The 23,232-nt window shown below is 39.9% G+C and overlaps 1 protein-coding gene across 2 annotated transcripts; it reads right to left on the bottom strand.

Annotated features, from left to right (window-relative positions):
- Window positions 1–686: 686 nt before the first annotated feature.
- Window positions 687–22,169, bottom strand: VMA21 (vacuolar ATPase assembly factor VMA21). Of its 2 annotated transcripts, XR_016282184.1 has the most exons (4): window positions 21,709–22,169; window positions 18,500–18,609; window positions 15,899–16,296; window positions 687–1,957 (listed from the first exon to the last, which is right to left on the bottom strand). XR_016282184.1 is itself a non-coding variant. In XM_089536345.1 (3 exons), the coding sequence occupies exons 1-3, from the start codon at window positions 21,759–21,761 to the stop codon at window positions 16,154–16,156; spliced, it is 306 nt and encodes a 101-aa protein (XP_089392471.1). In that variant the 5' UTR covers window positions 21,762–22,169; the 3' UTR covers window positions 14,396–16,153. The 2 variants fall into 2 exon arrangements, 1 of the variants encoding a protein (XP_089392471.1); XM_089536345.1 differs by lacking the exon at window positions 687–1,957 and having other exon boundaries at window positions 14,396–16,296.
- Between the last annotated feature and the right edge of the window lie 1,063 nt (window positions 22,170–23,232).

The raw sequence follows: 23,232 nt of genomic DNA, 5'->3' as shown, positions 1-23,232 counted from the left end.
TTGCATAAAATGCATTAATTCTGCAGTGCTACAGCAGCCTACTATGCTATTGTTTTTAAAAGAATTGTTCTGAATGTGTTATTTTGACCATTCACAGAGTTGGTCTTAGATTCTGGGCCAAATTAGACTGTGTGAAGCTACTCCTTTGGACCCCTTCCCATACCTTCCAACATTTGACAGGGATAATTCAGATTAATCCTCTGTCACTGCTTTTTCCCCCAGGTATTTTTAAAATGTCCATTTCTTTCTCTTCCTCTTATTTTCTCCTTTGGTTCTCAGCTTACTTCAGTTGCTTCAAACGGGGCTGAAAGTGCAAAGCAGTTTGCATTCAACTCAGCAAAGGGAGAGGACAAGAGAAAAAAGAATTATACCCTTTTCAGTAAGCTCAGGCAAAAGCAAACTGAAGTATCCTCTCCTTTCACCATCTTGATTACATTCTGATGTTGCTTGGCCACATGTGTCCCAATTTTCATCTATGAAAAGTTGGATGGTATGTCTTACTCTTTCCAAATCTATTTTTTCTTTCCAGCATGCAGGATAGCATACGTGTGCCTCCCTTGCTTTATCATCACAACAGCCTTGTAATGGTGATTAGACTTTTTAAAGTCCAGTTTGTACGTCAAGGATGAGTGCAGTATAGTGTGCAGGATTCTTGCAACTTTAAAAATGGTTTTTAATGGCTTTATTTGGTTTCATGTTTTAATTGCTGTTTGTTCAAATATTGACTTAATCATATTGTTCTTAATGCTAAGTTCTTTGTTATACAGGCTGTTCCTCCCATATCCGGAATTGCAAAAGCTGAAAAATATCCCCAAATGCAAAATTGTCCACATGGGTGACTGAGATAGTGACACCCTTGCTTTCTGATGGTTCAATGTACACAAATTTACTAAAGAATATTCTGTATAAAATGACATTCAGGCTATGCATATAGGATGTATATGGAACATAAATGAATTTTCTTTTTTAGACTTGGGTCACATCTCCAAGATATCTCATTATGTATATGCAAGTATTCCAAAATCCAAAAAACTCTAACATCCCAAACATTTCTGGCCCCAAGCATTTTGGATATGGAAGGTTCAAGCTGTGTTGTATTTATGGCTTTTAAGTCAGGTTATGTATTGCTGGATCTGGTTACCCTAAAAAGCAGGGTGGAAATATAAGCTAAAAAGCAAATTTAAAAAGAAATGTTAAAATCTGTCCTAGACTTGATAATTTTCTAGCCAGATTCTGAAATAGCCTCCATATTTAAAGTAGCTGAGCACACCAATGTCCTTTCTAAAGACAGCATTAAGGAGGCAAGCACTTTTTCTTCCCTAATGGCCAGGACTAGTCTTATTTATTTGGAGGGTATGAGGAACAAAGGGTTACAACGTAATAGCATGACCCCAAAGAGGAGAAACAACAGCTGAAAGAAAAATTCTATCTAGCACCATGACTCTCTGTATGTGTGATGCAAAGAAAATCTATCACCTCCCTCCCCACTGAAACAAACTGCAAAAAGTCCTTTTGAATGCAAGGAGAACCTGCCCACACTTGTACTCTTTGTTGGCTGGGGGGAGTAGAAAAATCCATCGGTGTTGCAAACAGTCAGTTTCGCCTCTTGCTGGAGAGAATCAGATGTCGCTTTACCAGGCAGAGTACAAATGCACACAAATGAATCCTGAAGCTCCAGCGCAGACATAAAACTCTTATGCAAGTCGTAATCCTCTCACCGACTCCTTAATTCAATGATTTTAAGGTCTGCGCCCCAGCGGGCTGTTGCCAGCATCAGAATGTGTGTTTTCAAAAGACATGTTAGAAATTAAAGATCCCATCTGCATGGCACTCTTTCTTTTTAGCACAAAGACATGCTACCTGGCTAAGCTGCAAAAACACAAGTTGATCTGGATGCCAACATTTTTTATTCCCCTTGCTGGTTTCACCTACTGCCAAGTTCATCTCCTTAAGTCTCCTGCCAAGGCAAAGGATAATCACGTTAAATTTACACCATACAATCAAAGTTTAATTAGGCGCTCTTATACAACTCACATTAACTATCATGCTAATGACCTTATGAAATGTGGATTGTTTTGGGAAGGTTATGTTTTGAGGCCCCACAAAGGAAATTAAAGCCATAAATCTCATAAAAAACAAGGCACCAGTATTTCCAAATCCCAAAAGTACATTAGCTTCCATATTTCAATGTGTTGCTGCACGAGACCACCATGCAACAGATACACAGAGCCGGAGAAAACAAGCACAAGGTGAGGAACAGAAAGATGCTCTGCAAATAAAAACCGCAAAATGTTAATGAGTCTTTCTGGGTCACCAAAGCATATAGTGGTAATACACAGCCACAAGAACCAGACAGTTAAACACTTGAAGTCCCAGTGATAACAACCGAAGACTCAAGATAAATTTCCAAATAGACATTGGCTTATGGCAAGTCAAAACTGACTTTGGGCAACCAAGAAAGTAACTGAAAACAGAAGCATATTGGGAATGGGGATTATTATTAACACGTTACAGACAAATGAGACCTAAATTCTCACTAGAATCTGGATGACTAAACTGAGATGATGCTAAACTCCAGATGCTGCAAAAGTCTGGTGGAATGCTGGGATTTATTCCTGTATTTTTGTTTTATTTTATTTATGATGTCCTGGGACCAGAAATGTTCTGGATTTCAGAGTTTGGAATATTTGTATATACATAACAAAAAATCTTGGCGATAGGACGCAAACCTAAACATGAAATTCATGGATGTTTTGTACCCACCTTTACTCATACAATTTTATTTAATAATTTTGTGAATAAAATAAAGTTTGTGTACACTGAACTATCAAAAAGCAAAGGTGTCACTATCTCAGCCACCCATGGGGACAAACTCAGGCAGGATTATACAAGGAGATACAGTCTTTCAGATTATAGGGCATTAAAAGTCATAACCAGCACTTTGAATTCCACCCAGAAATGGAGTGATAGTCAAGCTGTTTCAACAGGAGGGTCAACAGGTTGGCCAACAGCATTTGGAACCCACTGAAGTTTCCAAACAGTTTCCAAAGATAGCAGTACGTAGAGTGAATTATAGAATGTAATCAAAGCATGTGTTACCATGGCCAGATCTGACATCTTAAGGAACTGGTGCAGCTGGTACACTGGTTTTAACTCTATAAATGCTGAAATCTGGGCTTCCAAGACTCAAATTCAAGTCCAGGGGTATTACCCAAGCTGCAAACCTGAGCTTTCTGGGGGAGTATAACCCTATGCAGCACAAGATGAATCCACATTGCCTGCTCTGCCTTGCAACTGATCAGGAGCACTTCTATTTTATCTAGATTAAGCTTCTGTTTGTTTGCCCTCATTCAGCCTATTACTGACAAGAGACACTGTTTATCAAAACAGCTTCCTTGGAGTTAGAGGGAAAGGGTAAGAGTTGGGTGTCATCAGCATACTGATAACTATGAATTCAGGAACTCCAGATGATCTCTCCCAGGATTTTCATATGGATGTTAAATAGCATGCAGGACGAAACTGAGCCCTCAGGAACCCAGTCACCAGCAGCCAGGGGTCAGAGCAGGAATCCTCCTGCCACAGCTAAAGAGATCTCTTCTCTAAGAAAATCTGGAATCACTGTAGAACAGTACTCCCAAATACCATCCCAAACAAGTGTCCAGAAAGATCCAATGCTTGATGGTATCAAAACCTGCTGAGAGGTCTAGCAGAACCATAGGGACATATCTTCTCTGTCCAGTTCCTTGTATAGATCACCAACCAAGGTGACCAAAGCTGTCCCATACCCAGATCTGAAGCCTGGTTGAAATGGATTTAGATAACATATGCATTGTGTGTGTGTTTTCCCAATGCATACATTTTGATTTGTTTATTTATGTTGGACTGCAATGTGAAATTTCAGAGACATGTATTTGTTTATTGGTTTGTAAAGAGCAAACCAGGTAGCTTCACATCAAAACGCAAATAGAACTGGTTGTCCCCATCTGTCCCCAGATCCCTACTCAGAATGTGTTGTGATACTCTATACCTGTTGGAAGAGAGAAACAAAGATCATTACATAATAGATGGCACACCAGGTAACGTATAGATGTAGTTGTGATCCCTTGCAGTAGGACAAGTGAATTGGGATAATTAATCCTTTGTCATTTAGCAAATGAAAAACAAGCTAATCCTAGTGCATCTCTCCCCTTCCCAGATATATCTGGTGCCTTAAAACACATTGAGCACACTGCTGAACTTGCTTGAGATTGTCTTGTTCTTTTATCCTCCACACTGTCATTCAGAAAATGAATTGCTTATGATGTGAACCAACCCTGGGAGCTGCAGTCACACAGACAAAAGAGCCAATTCAAAGCTCTTAGGCGTTCCACAAAAGAAGCAGGTTGAGTTTCCTTTTTACTTGCTGCAAGGTTTTTGCCTGTAAGTGTGCAGGTCAGTGCGCCTTTGCAAATCATGAGGAGAGTGGGATGGAAAAGGACATGGTGACCTACCAGCAAGAACTGCTGTCTGTATCACTTCCATGCCTACTTCAAAAGGCTCCTGCAATAACCCAAAGAAGGCAAAGCAAATATAGCAGAAAGTAGAATTTATAAGCAGAGAAATGCTATAATCCCTGAGAAGGACAAGATGCAGAGTAATTCAGAAAATGCTTTTAATTGGATCATTCAGGTTGGAGAAAGTAGGAAGCTTTGGGTTGATATGCAGTCTTAAGACCCTGCGCTGTGTGTTGTTGTTGTTGTTACTATGTGCCTTCAAGTCATTTCTGACTTACCATGACCCCAAGGGAGTTTTCTTAGCAAGATTTGCTCAGATGGGATTGCTTTTGCCTTGCTTTGAAGCTGAGAGAGCATCACTTGCACAAGGTCTCCAAGTGGGTTTCCATGGCTGAGCAGGGATTGGAATCCTGTTTCCCAGAGTTGAAGCCCAATGCTCAAACTGCTATGCCATGCTGGCTGTCTCCACATGCTACATCAACTCTGACAACAAGGAAGCAAAATCCCAATCTCTACATTGTTTGTGTAAGAAGTACTGCATATGATTTTTCCTGATGCTGCCATCAAACTTTGTAGGATAGTGAACACTGTGTAACATGCAACAAGACAGACAGCAGTTTGGGAGAAGACATCAGCAATCAAACCTGGGACTTCTGCATGAAAAAGCATGGTTTCTCCACTAAGCCATGTCTTTCAAGTCAGATCTTCTAATGTATTGATGTTAAGGATTCCTTCCTGTTTTCTTTGCACTCCCTTTCAAATCCTACTGTGCAGTAATCGATTTCTTAGAACACATCCTGTTGTATATGGCCACTTCTTCACAGTTAATATTGGTTCTCCTTCTTCTCCAATCTTATTAAACCACTATGTCTTTTGCTGTAAAACAGCACATTTCATGTGATTTTATCAGCAATCCCAGATGAACAATTCCTCATTCCAAATCCAATTACTAGTCCCAGATAGGTCCAACTCACTGAATCAATGGGAACGTTGTAAATCAAAATTTATGAAATTTTCATGGATTCAATAGGCCTATTTTAGCCAAGACCAGTCAAATAGTATTTAGATAGGATGTCATTTTATTCAGTCCTTTCGGGGGTGGAGATGGGGGTGGACCATGCAAAAGCATCTCCTTTTCCCCAATGAAAGAAATTGATTTGGACGCTACCTTACTGAGGCAGCCAACACAATTCAATAAACGCAATAAAGATATAGTTCAAATCAAGAGAAATAGTAGTGCCACTTCAGTCAGACAAACGAAAACTACATACATTTTTGGGCACCACCATTCTAGAAGGATATCAACAAGCTGAAACGTGTCCATAGAAAGGTAACCAAGATAATAAAAATAATTGATCATAAGACTAAGCCTTATGAGAAATGTATGATCTGGTTATGATTATATTTATTATAATATATAATATACTATAATGCATTTATTATATTCATAATTAGCTTGGAAAAGTCTTGGAAAAGAGAAGAGTGGGAGGTGATAGACATCATTAAACATTTGAAGGGATGTTATGCAGAAGATGGATTGAGCTTGTTTTCTGCTGTTCCAGAGACACTCAAATACACAGAATGGTTTTGTATGCATGGATTTTTTTTGTTTTTGTCCTAGGTTTTCCAAATCAGAAATTGCTTAATGTTCGCAGGCACAGTGTACAGTGCAAACAACACAGAAAGTCGCTTTATGGGGAAATCAAAATTCAAAATCTACAATGGCACACAATAGGAAGGAGAGGAAAAAACACACATCTCCAAGGGTGTGTGCTTGAGCAAAGTATCTGATGGATAGCCAGGTGCTCTCATCTTTAAACAAAATTATATTCATTTTTTTAAAAGGCTTAGCGGATAGCTGTTTGTTCCAAAGGAGAGGATTTTTATGGCCTCGGTAACCAAACTCAGACAGTATTTAATCCTTCATGCCCTCATCAGCCCTTTGGAAAAACAAAAGGATCTTGCTTTCATATTTGCGCACATTTGTGTGTTAGCTGAAGGTTAACACAGGGTAAGAGGAAACTATACAACACAACAATAATATTGCAACATTTGCCCTCCAATGCCCGATGCTATGTGTACAGAGATCATTCTTTTTATATAGCATTATGTTGAAAATGGATTGCTAGTTTCCCATTGCTCCACCCTCTGCATAACAACTCCAAATATATACAATTAGAGGGGCGCTCCAAAGAAGAGATACAAGGACTCCCTGAAACAACATCTCAGGCTCGGCAAAATCGATCACCAACAATGGTCTGCCCTGGCCTCGCATCAGAAGGCATGGAGACCCACTATCCATGATACTGCAGCCTTTTTTGAAAACTCACACTGAATGAGTCTCAAAGAGAAATGGCAACGCAGAAAGAACCACAACCCTGAAACATCACCCAAGAAGACTTTCTGCTACCGGACTTGTTTATCTCAAATTAGCCTTTTCAGACATCAACGTACTTGTAGAAAGCGGGATCATGAGTCCTTCCTGAATATTTGTTCGCGAAGAAAAGCCAGAGAATTTAAGAATTAAGCTGCTTCGAGTCCCTATTTTGGGGAAAAGGTGGGATATAAGAAAATGAAATAATAATAATATAATAATATAATAATATTAATAATAATAATAATAATAATAATAATAATAATAATAATAAGGCAATAAAAATTATTTGTGTTTCCCCGCCTCTCCCAAAGGATCGAAGCAGGGTTACAGACTACTGCACATTTCTAAATTCTGGACAGACGTGTGAGGAAAAAATGGAAAATGTATTTCAGCAGTGTGTTTTGGACTGTCCAATCCTACCCATACCTCTGCCCTATACTCAAAGCAGCTGGCTATGAAAATGGAGAATTCTTTTGCACCACCTTTGGTACTGAGAACAGATACACTATTGAGGATGGTGAAGAGTAGTCTGTGGGCCATTTGCCATTCTTGAGGTTTTGTGATAAATGCCAAGACTTGTTGGCTTCAGAAGCCTTCCCCATTTTGCAACATGCATTCATCAGACTTGTTCAACATCACAGAGTGGAAACAGTTATGTACCCTACCCTATCCTACAAATCCCTTATTTCTGAAATAGGTGCCTGCTCTGTGTTGGTACTCCAATTTAAGCAGTACTCTCTCCTAATTTAGGAGGGGGGGACGAATGCTCTTCTTTGCCTCCTCTTGCGGATGGAGTGACCTGGTTTTGTCAAGTCTATTTTCCTCCCTGCGCCTCTGATGTCTTTTTGTGACGCCGAGCCAGGAGATTTCTTTGGACTCTTCTAAGCCTCCAAATTTTGATTAAAGCAAAGCCGAACGCATCGCAACAATTATGAATAAAACCAAGAAGGAATTCCCCCTTTGAGGACTCCATTTCAAGGAGGCACACAGCAGGTTCATTTTTGCATTTCAATATGATCACTATATGTTGTGCCAGATTTCATTTCCCTGTAATTGAGTAGTTAGGACAGTTTTTCGCTTCTGAGACAACCCAGGAAATTGTAATTCTACATTTCCTCAGGGATGCAAAGTCTTCTACCGTTGTTTTATCGAAAAGCATTTATTAGACTGGTGAACATTAAACTACCATTTAGCAGCCTCACTAAACTACCATTCCCATGATTCCTTGTGAGAAGCCATGAAAACTACTGAGCCAATAAAAATTTGTAAAGCACAGAACTACACAAAGTACAAAGTAGTGCTAAGAGCTATTGTCCACAAGAAGCTACTCTGTTTGCCTTTCTTCCAGAATGCACACACCAAGCTCAAGCAACCAGTTGCAAATAACTAGTTGCTAATAATGCATTAATTCTTTTTTTCATTACTAAGGTATTAATAATAATAATAATAATAATAATTTCTTATCTGTCTCTCCCCATGGATCGAGGTGGGGAACAACAATAAACCAACAATTAACACCAACACAACACATTGATTAAAACATGCAACAGTTTTAAAGGACAAATAAAACACACACTTTTTAAAACAGTCGATATTTAAAATTCAACATCTTAAATCACAGTTTAAAATTATCTGAATGAGCCTACCAGAAAAGACTGTCTTCAATGCTATTTTAAATTCATTATAGTGATAATTAATGCTGAGGATGGAGGACAGTCTTATTAGTATCTCGCAGCAAGAACAAGATAGAATCTCATAGTCCCTTAAAGAACAAACAAGTTTTGTCAAAGGGAAAAAGTCTGTGGTCCCTGAACTCTGATGCCAAATATAATGAAAACTTAGTCACTTTGAAAATACTGTAACTATGAGCTCATCCTGACTGGTCAAAAGCTCCCATAAATGTCATTCTCCCCCCCCCCCCACCGCCGAAGAAACTTGCCAAGAAAACCCCATGATAGGTTCACTTTAGGGTTGCCATAAGTCGGAAACAACTTGAAGGCACACAACAACCACCAATTCTGTGCCTGGGATGCACAACTCCATGTGGTTTTCCCACCTACACATCCATACCAAGGTTTGTTCAGAGAGTGTTTGCCTTCGATTTCCTCTTAAAATGAGAAAGTGTGACTTGCCCAAGCCCATCCAGTGGGTTTCCATGGCTGAGAGGGGATTCGAACCCTGGTGTCCATAGTCCAACACTCAAGCCACTAGACCATAATGACTCTCATGGGCAGGGAATCATAGAATCTTAGTTGGAAGAGACCCCAAGGGCCATCCAGTACAACCCCCTGCCGTGCAGGAACTCACAGTCAAAGCATCCCCGACATATGGCCATCCAAACTCTGTTTAAAAACCTCCAAAGGAGACTCCACCACACTCCAAGGAAAGTCGAACAGCTCTTACTGTCAGAAAGTTCCTCCTAATGTTAAGGTGGAATCTCTCTTCCTGAAGCTTGCATCCACTGTTCCGTGTTCTATTTTCTAGAACAGTAGAAAACAAGTTTGCTCCACCATCAACATGACACCCCTTCAAATACTTCAACAGGGCTATCAAAACCCACCACAACCCTCAATAGTCCATAATTTAGTGGCTGACACACGCAAAAGCCTCCAGATGTTATGCTGGCATTTTCAGGTAGGTCTGGAAAAGATTATTTGAAACTGTGGAAAGTTACTACCAGGTAGAGCAAGTGGTGTCAAGCTAGGAAGGAACCAATGGTCTAGCCAGACCTAAGCCAACTTTGTACATCTGGCCAAAATTTCCCCCTAAAATAGAGAGACCACAGTCACCCATTGCCATCTTTAGCTGTGCTGTATCCTTAGAAATTAGGGGAGAGGAGTGTTTGGTGATGCTTTGACTATCCTGAGCGTCTGTGGATGAACTTCGAGGGTGACACCAGGTGGCCAGAAAGAAAATCTCTCTGTATTCTTTCCTGCAGTCCCCAAACTGATGCAGATTGTGATACCTTGTTTTACTTTAGTTTTTAATGGGCTGAAGCAAAAGGATTTCCAAAAGTGTATTAATCCAACCCACTTTGATTAACCTAACTTTGATTGAAATTCAACCCACTTTGATTAAGAGTGAAGAATATTGTTATTTATATAAGGTTACCGTCATGTAATAGAAAACAATTAACATGTATATAATGCTATTGTATGTGTTTTAGCTTCTGTGTTTTAAATGTTATAAAAATATTTTAAATAATAATAAAAAAGGGATGCTACAAAATGGTAAAAAAGTTGCCTGTGAATTTTATAGGGTTTTCTAAGGCCCCATACAGACAGGCCAAAATAAAGCTGCTTCGGGTCACTTTGGAGGTATGCTGTTTAAATGATGCATGCGTCCTAAGAGTCCAAAAGCTACGCCAAAGCCTAAGGACTGGAGTACGGCTTTGGCGCAGCTTCCGAACACTTAGGATGCATGCATCATTTAAACAGCATACCTCCAAAATGACACGAAGCAGCTTTATTTTGGTCTGTCTGTACAGGCCCTTAGTCAAGGAATATTCATAAGTGGTTTTGCAAGTTCCTTGACTGAAATATAGCCTGAAATATACATAGGATTTGTGTGCAGTCTCCCTTCCAAGGACCAATCAGGGATGACCCTGTTAAGCTTCCAAGGTGAGATGGTATCTGGTGCCTTTAGGGTATTTAGGTCACCTAACAGCCTTTTACTCATCCTAAACAACAGATAAGTTATCTTATGTTAACAGAGCCAAAATACTCTGCTCAGTTTTCACTGTGATAATAAATTCAGAATTTTCTACGCTAGAGAACCCAAATATACAAAGAAACTTCCTGATGAGTTAAAGCACAGTCAGTCTTTTTAAAAAAATAACAGGCCATAGATCTTACATTTAATTTATCAGCTGGGGGTGGAATAGATATAAGGTTCAGCTTCGACTTGTGAGTCACTGCTGTCAGAGGATATGAAGTGCAGCCTTGTCTCCCAAAATCAATTCATTGCTTCTATTGTATAATCTCGAAAGAAAGAGAGAAGGGCTCTTGAGGATGAAATATTAAGGAAAACAGTTCCGCCAACTGTGCAGACAAGAAAGGAAAATGAAAAGGAGCTTTTAAGGTCACAGAGAAGAATGCTTATTACGCACTGCAAAAATCTAACATTTAAATAAGCACAAAGGAAAGGGACAAACAAGGCACAATGGGGAAATATTAGCTGAACATGAACCTTTTTGTTGATATGTTCTTCTTATTCTGTTCCGGCAAAACAACAAAATGAAAACGAGGCTTTCTCTGTGTATGTCAGAAAAAGGGACTCAGTTCATCGGTTTCTCTGAAACTTGAGTTGAGAAAAAAACGTAGGAAGAATGGATACTGTTGCCCATATAGCAGAGGACAGATATTTCATCACAGTAAAAGTTATCTGAAACTAGAAAGGCTGAAAACTACTGCTTCTGCAGCCCTGAACTACCTTTCTGGCAGAACACTCAGCAAGGTTTCAGTAAGTGGTATTACCAGTAACCTGGTTTAAGGTAGGGCTCCTAAGAGACAAGGTAATGACCAAGATCCCACAATGGGATTGTGTAGTATAGATCGTGGCATATATTGATTGTGGCATATGATCTCTGTGTTGAATGGCATATATTAATTGTGACATACAATCTGTGTGTTGAACGGTAATGTTGCACACAACTGAAGCAAGGCAACAAACATACAACTGAATACATAACCAAATATGAAATGAAGATCCCTGAGAAATGGAAATGCAACACACACCTGCATGCATAAGGCACTACATGCACAATTTTATTTCCATAACTTTGAACTGAATATGGACATTTCGAAACAAACAAAAATGGTTGATCACTTCTGCAGGGAACTTACTCGTGTGCAAAAACATCAATAAAATTCTACCAATACCTTTAAGCACATTTGGATTTTTGCTGTTGTTGAGGTCTTCTCCGACTAGTGAAGATGTACATTTGTTACAACACCTTATTTCCCTCATCAAGATGCTATCACAGCACTTACCTTACGCATAGCCTTCTAGTACAAATGTTTCTCTTTATGACACACAAGATGCATTAACTCCCCACAGAGCTCATCTTAGGGTGAAGAAGCAGATTTTCTACTGTAGCTCTATTACACTCTATGAAGATAAAGGATCACTGTTCAATCTTGTTCATGAAGTTTTCCATCAGAAGAGCCTGAGAACTGCCAAGTGAATGTCATGTTTAAAAGGACTGCTCCTACTGCTTTTCTTCCTTCCTGCTGCCAAGCACATTCAGGACAATACCTAGGCCTGTTACAGACAGCCAAAATAAAGCTGCTTCAATGATGCATGCGTCCTAAGAGTCCAGAAGTCGCACCAAAGCCACGTTCCAGCCTGTGACTCGAAGGAGCTTTATTTTGGCTGTCTGTAACAGGCCCTAGACACTTCCAGAAGGTCTGTTTATTTTCCCTCTCCTATTCAAAACCTGGAGAGAGGAGGAGAGACTGGGATTCAGAGTTCAAGTGACAGACAACGAACTTCACAGCAAGGGAAGCCACAGGATTGAGAAATCATGAAAGCCACATCAGATAAAGAACAAGTCCACGGAGAGGAAGAACCCCCCTCCCCAAGGCCACAGTGTAATGGAAATAATTTGGTAGGGATGGTGAAACTAAATAGTCCAAAGCACAGATTGGAATAGTACAGAGGACAAAACACTACAGTAGGCCCTTCACATTAACTATGGTTAAGGATGCAGGACCCCTGTGAAAGTGGAAAAACCACAAATTTTAAAAATGCACTATTTTTTTTTTTACTTGAGAGAACACATCTTTAGGCACATAACACCAAAGTCAGTAGAAACTACTGCACAGGCCTTCACCAATTTTGTAATGAAGGAAAGGTGGGAAGATCCTTGCAGAAAAGGAAGAACAAGACTTCACCAGAATGCCTGAAGAAAAACTATTATGCTTGCAAATCACTGGCTTGGTATATGATTCACAGGCAGAAAGTGGGCTGCTGGATTGGGGATGGAAATGATAAGCGGTATAGAAATGTACTTGCTATGGAGATTAAGCTTACTAAAATACACTCTAGAGAAATATGAAAGTCCAGAAATGACTTCCAGGAGAAATTGCTGTTTTTTTGGCAAGTGCTGCCTCATTTTTGCTAGGAGCCTTTAAACACTGACTGAGCAGAAGCTGTCTTTTGTAAAGAAAGAAGTTTTTTTATCTTCAAATGAATCCTGCTTGTCACTCTTCCTTGATTTGAGTGACATCTGACAAAAACTATGCTGTGTGCCACCAATTAGAATCAAATTCTTTTAAAAATGTATCATGCCACCAGCTGGTGGACGGCAAGTTTTATGTATCTGAATCAAACAGAGAAAAAAGAACCATCACTGAGGCCTTACCTGAGTAACCTAAATGGAGAAGGAACACTGCATATAAACCTGGTTTGTATGTCACAAGCTAGGTTTCCCCACAGAACCTTGGTTTGATTATCATAAGCCATGTGTTAGTGAACGTTGCTCCTACTTGCAATGGGAGCATCTAAACAAGCCACACAACTTTGGCTTCTGACAGCTTGATGCATACCAATCTGGTTTACCTCTCTCTTGACATGCCAGAGAAATGAACCAGGAACTGTAGATTCATTCGACTTGTTGGGTGAAAAACAAACCAGAGCACAAGCACCTGCCTCATTCAGATACTGTACTAAATAAGCCACAGATTGAAAGACTGTGGTTTGTTTAGCTGCTATATTACAAGCAGAAGTAATCAACCAGCCACTGACAAATGTGTAGATTTCTTTACAATTCTGACTTGTGATGTCCACATGCTTGTTAATGTACCTAAAGACTAATCTTGATACCATGTTCAAAACAAAATGCATCTTGTCCTAAGCAAGCACCCAGAATTTCTGACAACAGTCCCATGATTAGCCACAGGCAAATTAACAACTATGACAATCCCCTCCCATATTATTCTGGACTAAAATTTAGGTAAATTTGCCTTTTCTGTAAAACTGAAGAATTAATTCTATACAAGTAAGAACAAAGCAGCTTTGCGTAATACATCTTATATAAAGTAAGATGGCTACAGCTTCCATATCATCTCCATGCAGCTTGTCACTTCATTTTGTACCAAACATGAATTAATTCTAAAAAAACTATCAGCAGACTTACTTATGTGTAGAAAAAGATGAAATCCTTTTTTTCTTGAGAAAGGTGCTCAAACAGCAGAACAAAACAAAAAACAAAGAAGACAACCGCCATAAGAGGACATTTTGTCCTGGAGAGCATACTGTGCACATCCTATGAACATTACAGAACTGATCTATTGGGTGCGATTTTCTCATTAGAAGAAAACATTCTTCGTGGGTGCGGGTTTTGTAGCGACACATACTGTGGATATAACCTGGCATCCGTAGTGTGTCGTAACAGCCAATATATAAGACAGTCATCAACAAAACTACAATAGTAGCAATAAAATAATAAATTGCAATATGGTAGCTAATAAGGGATGATTCAGAAGTTACTGTTTCAACATTTCCATTTAATTGGACCCAAAAATTAATAACTATATTTTATTTAAAGGAAGAGTTGACTGTACAATATAAATTTCATATACTGTATAAAGGAAGAAATAAAAAAACTCTCAGCACAAAATAAATTTTGCAATTCAAAATGACAATAGTTGTTAGGCCAACGTTAGACATCTTTTCCAACCAAAGTAAATCTTGCTTATAAACCCCTTGACTGTCAATATCTTAGCAGAGTTGGGATCTAACCCATCATCATCATCATCATCATCATTTTATTCTTGAGAGTTTCCCAGTGTTTTGTATTAAAACAAGGTGGAAGTTCTTATCTGTATATCAGGAAGTTGTTCATGCAATTTGAACTCTCCCAGTAGGCATCCCTTAAAAGGGAAAGTGGAATATATCAAACCTAGCAAGACAACAACAAATATTTAAGATTCAGGTAGCTGGAAATTAATTCAGTCTTAAGGAAAACGCTATTCTTAATCTATAGTTCACATTAGCCACTGAAACAGGTATGATTTGGTTGTTGTATATCACATCATGTCAACTAGGCTCGTATGTAGAATTCCTTATAAGCCGTTATTGAAATGAGTGGAGGCTTTAGAAAAGAACTGCCTGCTTGAACATCCCATCAGTGAGAAAAGTGGAAGAGGTATTTCTCATGATTTTACATAGAACCATCAGGCAATGCAAACAAGTAACAACTGTCTTGTTCAAATTGAATTCAGCTGACCCCTGTTTTGGGTTTCACATTCACTCTAGTGCAAGAGCACCAGAAGCAGTATAAGACACCCATTTATTTACAAGATCCAAGTGGAACAGCAAGAAAGAGCAGGAGCAAAGCCTCAGTAGCAAGAGTCTGGCTTTTTATCTTTCAAAGACTGGAAAAGTGAACAAGAGTGCAATGCTACTATCACAAAGATGCTAAAAACAGAAGCTGATGGAAGTCAACTCCAAAGCACAAATAGCTCATAAAGCAATGCACATAGGTGGGGTTTTTTGAGGGGGGGGGCACAGAGTTGCCTAACAGTATTATCATGATCTAGGTAGTTATCATATGATAACTATTATATTTTAGAGATTAATGTCTAATTATTTGAGGAAAAGTGCATCTTGGAAATGAATAACAATGACTGGGTTCAAGATCATGGCATCTGACAAACTCTATTTTTTTTAAGAGAAAGACATCTTCCATCAAAAGATACCCAACTGAAATATGCTAGGAACAGACTGACTGAACTTACAAGCACATGGTTGGGATAAACTACATTAATTCTTCTCCATCAAAAAGGGAAAGTGGGACCCCTAAACATTTGTCTTTCTTAAGACATAAGATGCAGCCCAGTGTATCAAAGCTCTTAAACTGAGCTCCTATCTAGAAGACACAGATTGAGTGTATTGAAGCCAATTTCATCCATTTGCAATCTAAGTTATTAGTGGATAGTAGTATACCCTCATGAATTTTTCATTGCAAATCCTTTATATGTGGATTTCAAAACAGTTCTTGGTTAGTTGTTTTGGTTGTAATTACCAAAAGGTCTCCTGTGACTCTTCTGTTGGAAGGTTATGAAAATTCCTTTTGGTGTATTCTCTTGCTCTTCTTCCTAGTCTTCCCAACTCCATCAGGTTTAGAGACTCATGAAGTCACAGTTGTCATTAAAATAAAGACAAAAACTGCTGGGAATGAGAGGCGATGTAACCCATCGTTTTCAAACATAGGTTTTACAATTTGGGGTTGCACTACACCTGTAAGTGTTCCCTTTTCTGTCCAATTTCAACACTGGCTTTAGTCCTGTTTGCCTTCCCTCCATTGTCGGGAACCTTCATTCCATGCAACATAGACAAAAAGAGCAAGTACGACGTGAACCGCAATCACAGCAACAATTGCAGCATAAAAATAGCTGTCTCTGTTGGACATTCCAAAGATGCCTGAAAGAATAAATGGGGAGGGGAGGCATTGAGAGAAATTTAAAAACCAAAGCAATCCAGATTAACCTAAAACTCTTCAAACCAAAACTATCTGTTCAGTTATCAATTTGTATCCCACCCTTCCACTGAAATGTACTGAATATCAAGCAACGAAACTACAATAAAATATAACATAATGTACCTAGCCGAGAATAAACAAAGTTTAGAAAGTGTAAGAACAAAGCAAATGACTATCCATACAGGCCAAAACTTGCTAAAATAAAATTGTATCCTTCCCTTCCCTCTGCTTCCCTAAAATCCATCCAATGGGCCATGTCTCTTCAATTTAGTTTTCTGATTCACATGTAACAAAAGATAAAGTTTGCAACACTGAAACCAAGAGAATTTACTTCTGAGTATATTATTAGGATGCTCAAGTCATGATAGCCTTTGCCTATTATGAAAAACACAGACTCTCTTTGATTGATATGTTACATGCATTGACATTCTACAACATTCACCATAAGGCTGACTTAAAAAAAATCTCTTATCAGTGCTACCTTTTTTCCCTCTGCCTTCTAATAAAGCAGAGAACAGAATCACTGAAAATCATGTATGTTTTATTGCATAGTTTGGTTTTTGTCATACTTTCAACATTTTCATAGTTGCCAAGCTGAAAAAATCACTTGCAGGGAAAGAGCAACACATACTACACTATAAACAAACAAATTCATGCAGCAGATTTTCTTATTGCTGGTGTGTGTGTGTCTGTGTATGGGAATCAGAAATTTAAAAGGGATACTATTATCTATATATTTACTATATATATTTGACTATAGGTCAACCTCATGTATAAGTTGAGGGCAGGTTTTGGGGTCATCCTTGACCCATGGATAAGTCAAGGGCCAAACTTAGCAGCATGTAACAAAGGATGTAACAGATGAAACAAAGGAAAACGATGCTAAAGATCTTTAAAACTTTTGACAGGCATAACTGTGCTCCCACTAAAGGCTGGATGGATGTAAAGGGGATTGATGCATCTTTTAGGTGCTCCTAAGAAGAGATGAAGCTCTCATCTTTCACCAGGGCATGGTTCCTTTTTTGATAAGAGTTAAAGTACAGTACTTACATTGACCCATGGATAAGTCGACCCAGGTTTTAAGAGTCAAATTTTTGACTAAAATTTCATGAGTATATATTGTATATCATGCTGCTAAATGACTTATGAAACAGTTAACTGTAGCAAGGTTAAACTGGGTCACCTACACTTCGAAGACTAGATGCACAAATCAGGATCATACTTCTCTGTTTACTAAACTACCAACTTCAGTAATAAACTGCTAACACATGCCATAACAATCAATGTCAAATTACAGCCAGGAACCAACAGTGCCCTTGAACAGTGATTCCATGCTTCTGAGAATCTGTGAAACCCTCCTCCTTGTATATCCCTCGAACTCAGGGCTAGGATTTTGGTGCCAGAGAGGACTGCAACAGGTCAAGTTGGGGAGCATCCCAATTTCAGTATGCTGGGTAGCCAAGTATACTATTACATCGTAATCATAAGAGTTCACAAAAATTCTCAGTATCTGGCTCCTGTTAATGAAAATATAAATGAAAGCCAAACCACACCCATTCTAAGTGATTTTACAGAAGTGAGACTACATTCTTCCATTATCATTAGCTAAACCAGAGGACATGGTATATTTTGTAGGTTGCTTAAATTTATCCATAGTATGACAACAGCCTTTTCATATAAGAAACAATAAGATTTTGGCAACTCAGTTTTGCAAATCTGAAAAGAGGTGCTTATTGCCATTTTCCCACTGAAAAAAAATTAAAACAAATATTCTGCTTATATACAGAGTTTTGCACTTTTACCACAAAATATGTTGTCAGGAAGCTTGACAGCAAGAAGAGTTTCACAATCAAGATAGTTTTCCCTATGAAGATTTTTTCTTTTTTACATTGAGCAAGCAGTTTAAAGCGACAAAGCAATCTCTCCTCCCTCACTGTTTTGTTAGTTTATTCCTGAGAAAACAGCCAACAGAATAATTAAAGCGTTCATTGCTATTATTAAAAATCTTATGATTCCTTCGAAACAGAATAATTTATGTTGGACACATGCTACTGCAAAATAAAAGACACACTCTACATAACTTACTCACTCTGAGATAGATAATCAAAAAATGAAAAAGAAATAGTATTTAACCAAGTAAATTACCTTCAAATACATATGTCTTTGATGAAAAATACAGTCCAATGGGTAACATAATCATTAAAGCTGTGAAGAACAGAAGTGTTCTCAGAGTTGAGGCCAAAGAACCTTCACTCCTATAACAAACCACAACGGGGAAAAAAGAGTTATCCATTCAATCATCCCTCATAATGGAATAATGATTTAGCTAAGAAAAAATATTGGGCTAAATCCAACATTGGGTCCAAAATACATTGCAGAAATAATCTAGTTTGAGACCACTTTAACTATCCTGGCTCCATGCTAAGGAATCCTAGGAATTGTAGCTTGTTGTGGCACCAGAGTTCACTGACAGCGAAGGCTAAATGTCTCACAAAACTACAGTTCCTAGAATTCCCTAGCACTAAGCCAGGGCAGTTAAAGTGGTCTCACTGGATTATTTCTGCAATGTGTTTAGTACCATTAGTCTGGAAAATGAGACATTAGCTACAACTAACTAAAGTCCCATTCGTTTCAATGGGTCTGCTCCAGGCAAGATTAACACTGGATTTAGCATTCGGTCCTAGCTGCCAAAGATACCATATTGTTTAGGGAAGCATTCTCTGGGAATTTGTGATTGTCATCTGGCTGTCTGATAATGTTTGATGTGATGTGATCTGCTTCTATATGTGATGTTTTTAATTTGTCTTTTCTTTTCTACATGGTAATTTTATCTATTCCTCTATTTAATTGTTATTATCTTAGAGTGTACGCCTTGGGCAGGCTTCTATATACTCCTTAATTTTACCGACTTTGTACAGCGCTGTGTATAATTACAGCGCTCTAGAAATAAAGTTTAATAATAATAATAATAATAATTTGAGCCTCCATCAGTGGCATCACTACTTAAGGTGTCACCTAGTGTTCAGTGTCATCCCTCCTACTGACTATAGTGCATTTTCTCATTTTAGAATATGTGGCATTTGGGGTCAAATTTCAGAAGCAAACCAGTGTCCTCTCTCCCCAAAATCTTCTGGGAATTCCTGGTAGCAATAAATAAATAAATAAATGGAAGGAAGGAAGGAAAGAAAGAAAGCTGAGGAGGTACACTCTGTCCCTCCCTGAATAATGTCACTTTTGCAACCCAAAGACACATGCATTCGGAGAAACTGGTTTAAGTATTCCTTGTACACAAAGCAGACACCATTCAGGAATCAAGCTGTGCGTGCAAATAAATACATAAGGACAGCTTTTTATGTTGGAATTAATGGTAAAGGAGGAGTGATTTCCATGTTAATGTAAAAGTCTTTCAAAATGTCTGAAAGTGTGGCCTTTGAGTACTTGAGCAACATTCAGCAATATCTGCCCACACCTCTTTAGCAGCAAAATCTTAGAGGCAAGCCGAACTGCAGCTTCTGGTTTGTCAGGTCCATTTTTACCTTTAACACATATAATATCCCTAACAGTTCGTATCTACATGAAGTCCCACTGACTGATAATTTGTTGAGTTATGTATACCAAAATAAGGTGACCTAGCCACACCTGAATTCCAAAAACTGTAGGCACTAGTCAGTACTTTTACATCTTGCAAACAAACACAGTATGTTTGCTTCTTGCTCAGACATGGAAATATTCTGCACTGACCAGAAAGAACAGGATTTAGTGTAGTGAGTCAATATGGTGTGACAAAGAGTGCCAAATCAGAGCTAGGAAAATCTAGATTCAAGTCTCCACTTGGGCATAAAGCTTGTTGTGTGACCGTAGCCCAGTCATGGGGCATAACCTAATCCAGCTGCATAAATACAGTACAAGCTTCATGGGGGGGGGGGGGGAGATATCATCCAGTTTAGACCATTAAACCACATCCAGTTTCATCCCACAAAAGCATCTGATGAAGTAGACCAAGTCAATGAAAGCTTATGCTACTTGTTTAGGCTGCATCTGCACTGCAGAAATAATCCAGCTTGACACTGCTTCAAGTGCCGTGGCCCAATGCTATGAAATTCTGAGATTTGTACTTTTGTGAGATACTTAGGCCCCATACAGACATGCCAAAATAAAGCTGCTTCAGGTCAGTTTGGAGGTATGCTGTTTAAATGATGCAAACATCCTAAGAGTCCAGAAGTGCACCAAAGCTGCGCTCCAGTCCTTAGGACTTGTTCATGGCTTTGGCGCGGCTTCCGGACTTTTTGTACGCACGCATCATTTAAACAGCATATCTCAAAAGTGTCCCGAAGCAGTTTTATTTTGGCCTGTCTGTCTGGGGCCATAACCTTCGAACTACAAATCCCAGGATTCCACAGCGTGGAGCCAAGACAGTTAAAGCAGTGTTAAACTGCATTACTTCTGCAGTGCAGGTGCAGCCTCAAAGGTGCCAGATCCTTTTGCATACTGATATTCTGGACTAATGCTGCCATGGCTTTGAATCCTGTAGGGAACCTGCAGCAGCACTGAGACTCAGTGAAAGTTGGCAGCATGAGCTTATGGAGACTTGAGGATACTGTAGTTCCTCAGATGCAGGAACAGCAGGCTTGAGACTTAGAGTAAAAGACTTTTACAGCACTTACACATCGTCTTGCAAAGAAGCTAGTAAAATGAGGGCTAGGCAACTGACTGTTAGGTGGATTTGTAATTGACTGACTAGCTGAACCCAAGCCCAGGGTTCGATTCCCCATTTGGCCATGAAACCCATTGCGTGACCTTGGCCAAGTCACTCTCTCTCAGCCTCAGGGGAAGGCAATGGCAAACCTCCTCTGAACAAATCTTACCAGCCCCACGATAGGATTGCCTCAGGGTCGCCATAAGTCAGAAATGACACGAAGGCACACAACAAAGTGAAGGCAGTGTGGTGTTGGACTAGGACTCTGGAGACCAGGGTTTGAATCCCATGTAAACCCACTGACTTTGGGCAAGTCACACTTTTTCAGCCTCAGGGGAAGGCAATGGCAAACCCTCTCTGAAGTAACTTGCCTTGGGGTCGCCAGAAGTCAGAAACGATTTGAAGAAACACAGCAACTACAAAAAGGGGGAGGAACTAAAAGAGATGACAGTATTTGCCCATAGAGAAACCATACTTGCCCATAGAGAGTCATTGGGGAATACTCAAGGTCACAGTTTGGATCAGACACTGGGGCATTCATGACTCCCTATGGGCGAGGGTTCTCCAATGACTCCCTATGGGCAAGGGCTGCCATTGGTTTCAGTGCGTCCCACAAAAGAGGAGACCACGGAAGACGCTTCCCCTGCCCTCCCTCTACCTGGCTTCGGGGCCCGAGAGCGCGTTCAGCGCCGCCTTATCGTAGCGCTCCATGACTGAGCCTCTGCCTCCGCCGCGGTTCTCTCCTCAAACTGCAGGGAAAGCACTCAGAAGCCACTCCTTCCGGTCATCTGACTCGCCTTTTTCCGGTCAGCTGATTCTCCACCGCGCGGGACGGTCACGTGGCAACTGGGCGGCAGCGGGAAAGAGCTGCTTGGAATGAGAAAGAGGAGGAGGAGTAGAGATGAGAGGCTTGGGCGTTCCTAGAGCGTCTCCTGGAAAGGCCTCCTTGGAATGAGGAAGGAAACGAGATGGGACTCTGACGGATTCCTAGACCGTCCTTAGGAAAGGTATCTGGAGGGAGACGAGATGGGAGGCTTAGAGATTCCTAGACCGTCTCTAGGAAAGGCTCTTTGGGATGGAGGGAGACGAGATGAGACGCTCGGGGGTTCCTAGACCGTCCTTAGGAAAGGTATCTGGAGGGAAACGAGATGGGAGGCTTAAGGATTCCTAGACCGTCCCTAGGAAAGGTATCTGGAGGGAGACGAGATGAGACTTTTGGGGATTCCTAGACCGTCTTTAGGAAAGGTTCCTTGGAATGAGGGAAACGAGACGGGAGGCTTGGGGATTCCTAGACTGTCCCCCAGCCAGGAGGAATAAGGGCGGCCATTTTGAAGGCCTTCGCTGTAGAAATAACGCCTAGGATTCTTCCTCCTTCTTCAGATTTATAACCCATTTTATTACACGACGTTTAAACTTCTGCCTTGTTTACTGCCCACTGGATTTCTCTGGCCTGCTTCTAATGGGATCAGAGTCCTCTGGGCCAATGATGGCCGATGTACATACGCTGTTGTACCTTTCCACAAGCTGTGCCCAATTCAATATTGTCACCTCTGTCCTGGTGTAGGGAAATTATTATGATTATTCTACACTGGAGAAATAATGCAGTCTGATACCACTTTAAGTGCCATGACTCTGTCCTATGCTACCGCTTCTTGGCGCTTACTTTTGTTAATGTTTTTTCCCCTCAGCCCAAAATGTAGGACATTTAAGAAAAATGGAGGACCTTAAATGTCCTACATTTTGGGCTGAGTTTTGTCCTGCAGTTGGCCTACAGTTTGGTCTAAATTTTGTCCTACATTTTGTCCCAGGTTTTAGTGGACAATTATGGCAAACCTATTGGACCAGAGTGCAATGCAGCAGCTAACAAGGCCAATGCGATTCTAGGCTGCATCAATAGAGGTATAGTGTCTAGATCAAGGGAAGTAATAGTTCCACTCTATTCTGCTCTGGTCAGGCCCCACCTGGAATATTGCGCCCTGTTCTGGGCACCACAATTTAAAAAGGATGTGGAGAAACGAACGTGTCCAAAGGAGGGCAGCTAAAATGGTGAAGGGTCTGGAAACCATGAAGCCCTATGAGGAACGACTTAAGGAGCTGGGGATGTTTAGCCTGAAGAAGAGAAGGTTAAGAGGTGACATGATAGCCCTGTTTAAATATTTGAAGGGATGTCATCTTGAGGAGG

This window comes from Sceloporus occidentalis, unplaced genomic scaffold (genome assembly GCF_023333645.1).
Source record: "Sceloporus occidentalis isolate IW3139 unplaced genomic scaffold, rSceOcc1.0.p SCAF_8, whole genome shotgun sequence".
Taxonomy (NCBI): domain Eukaryota; kingdom Metazoa; phylum Chordata; class Lepidosauria; order Squamata; family Phrynosomatidae; genus Sceloporus; species Sceloporus occidentalis.
The sequence above is the reverse complement of the archived record's forward strand: the minus strand, read 5'-3'. Positions and strand labels throughout refer to the sequence as shown.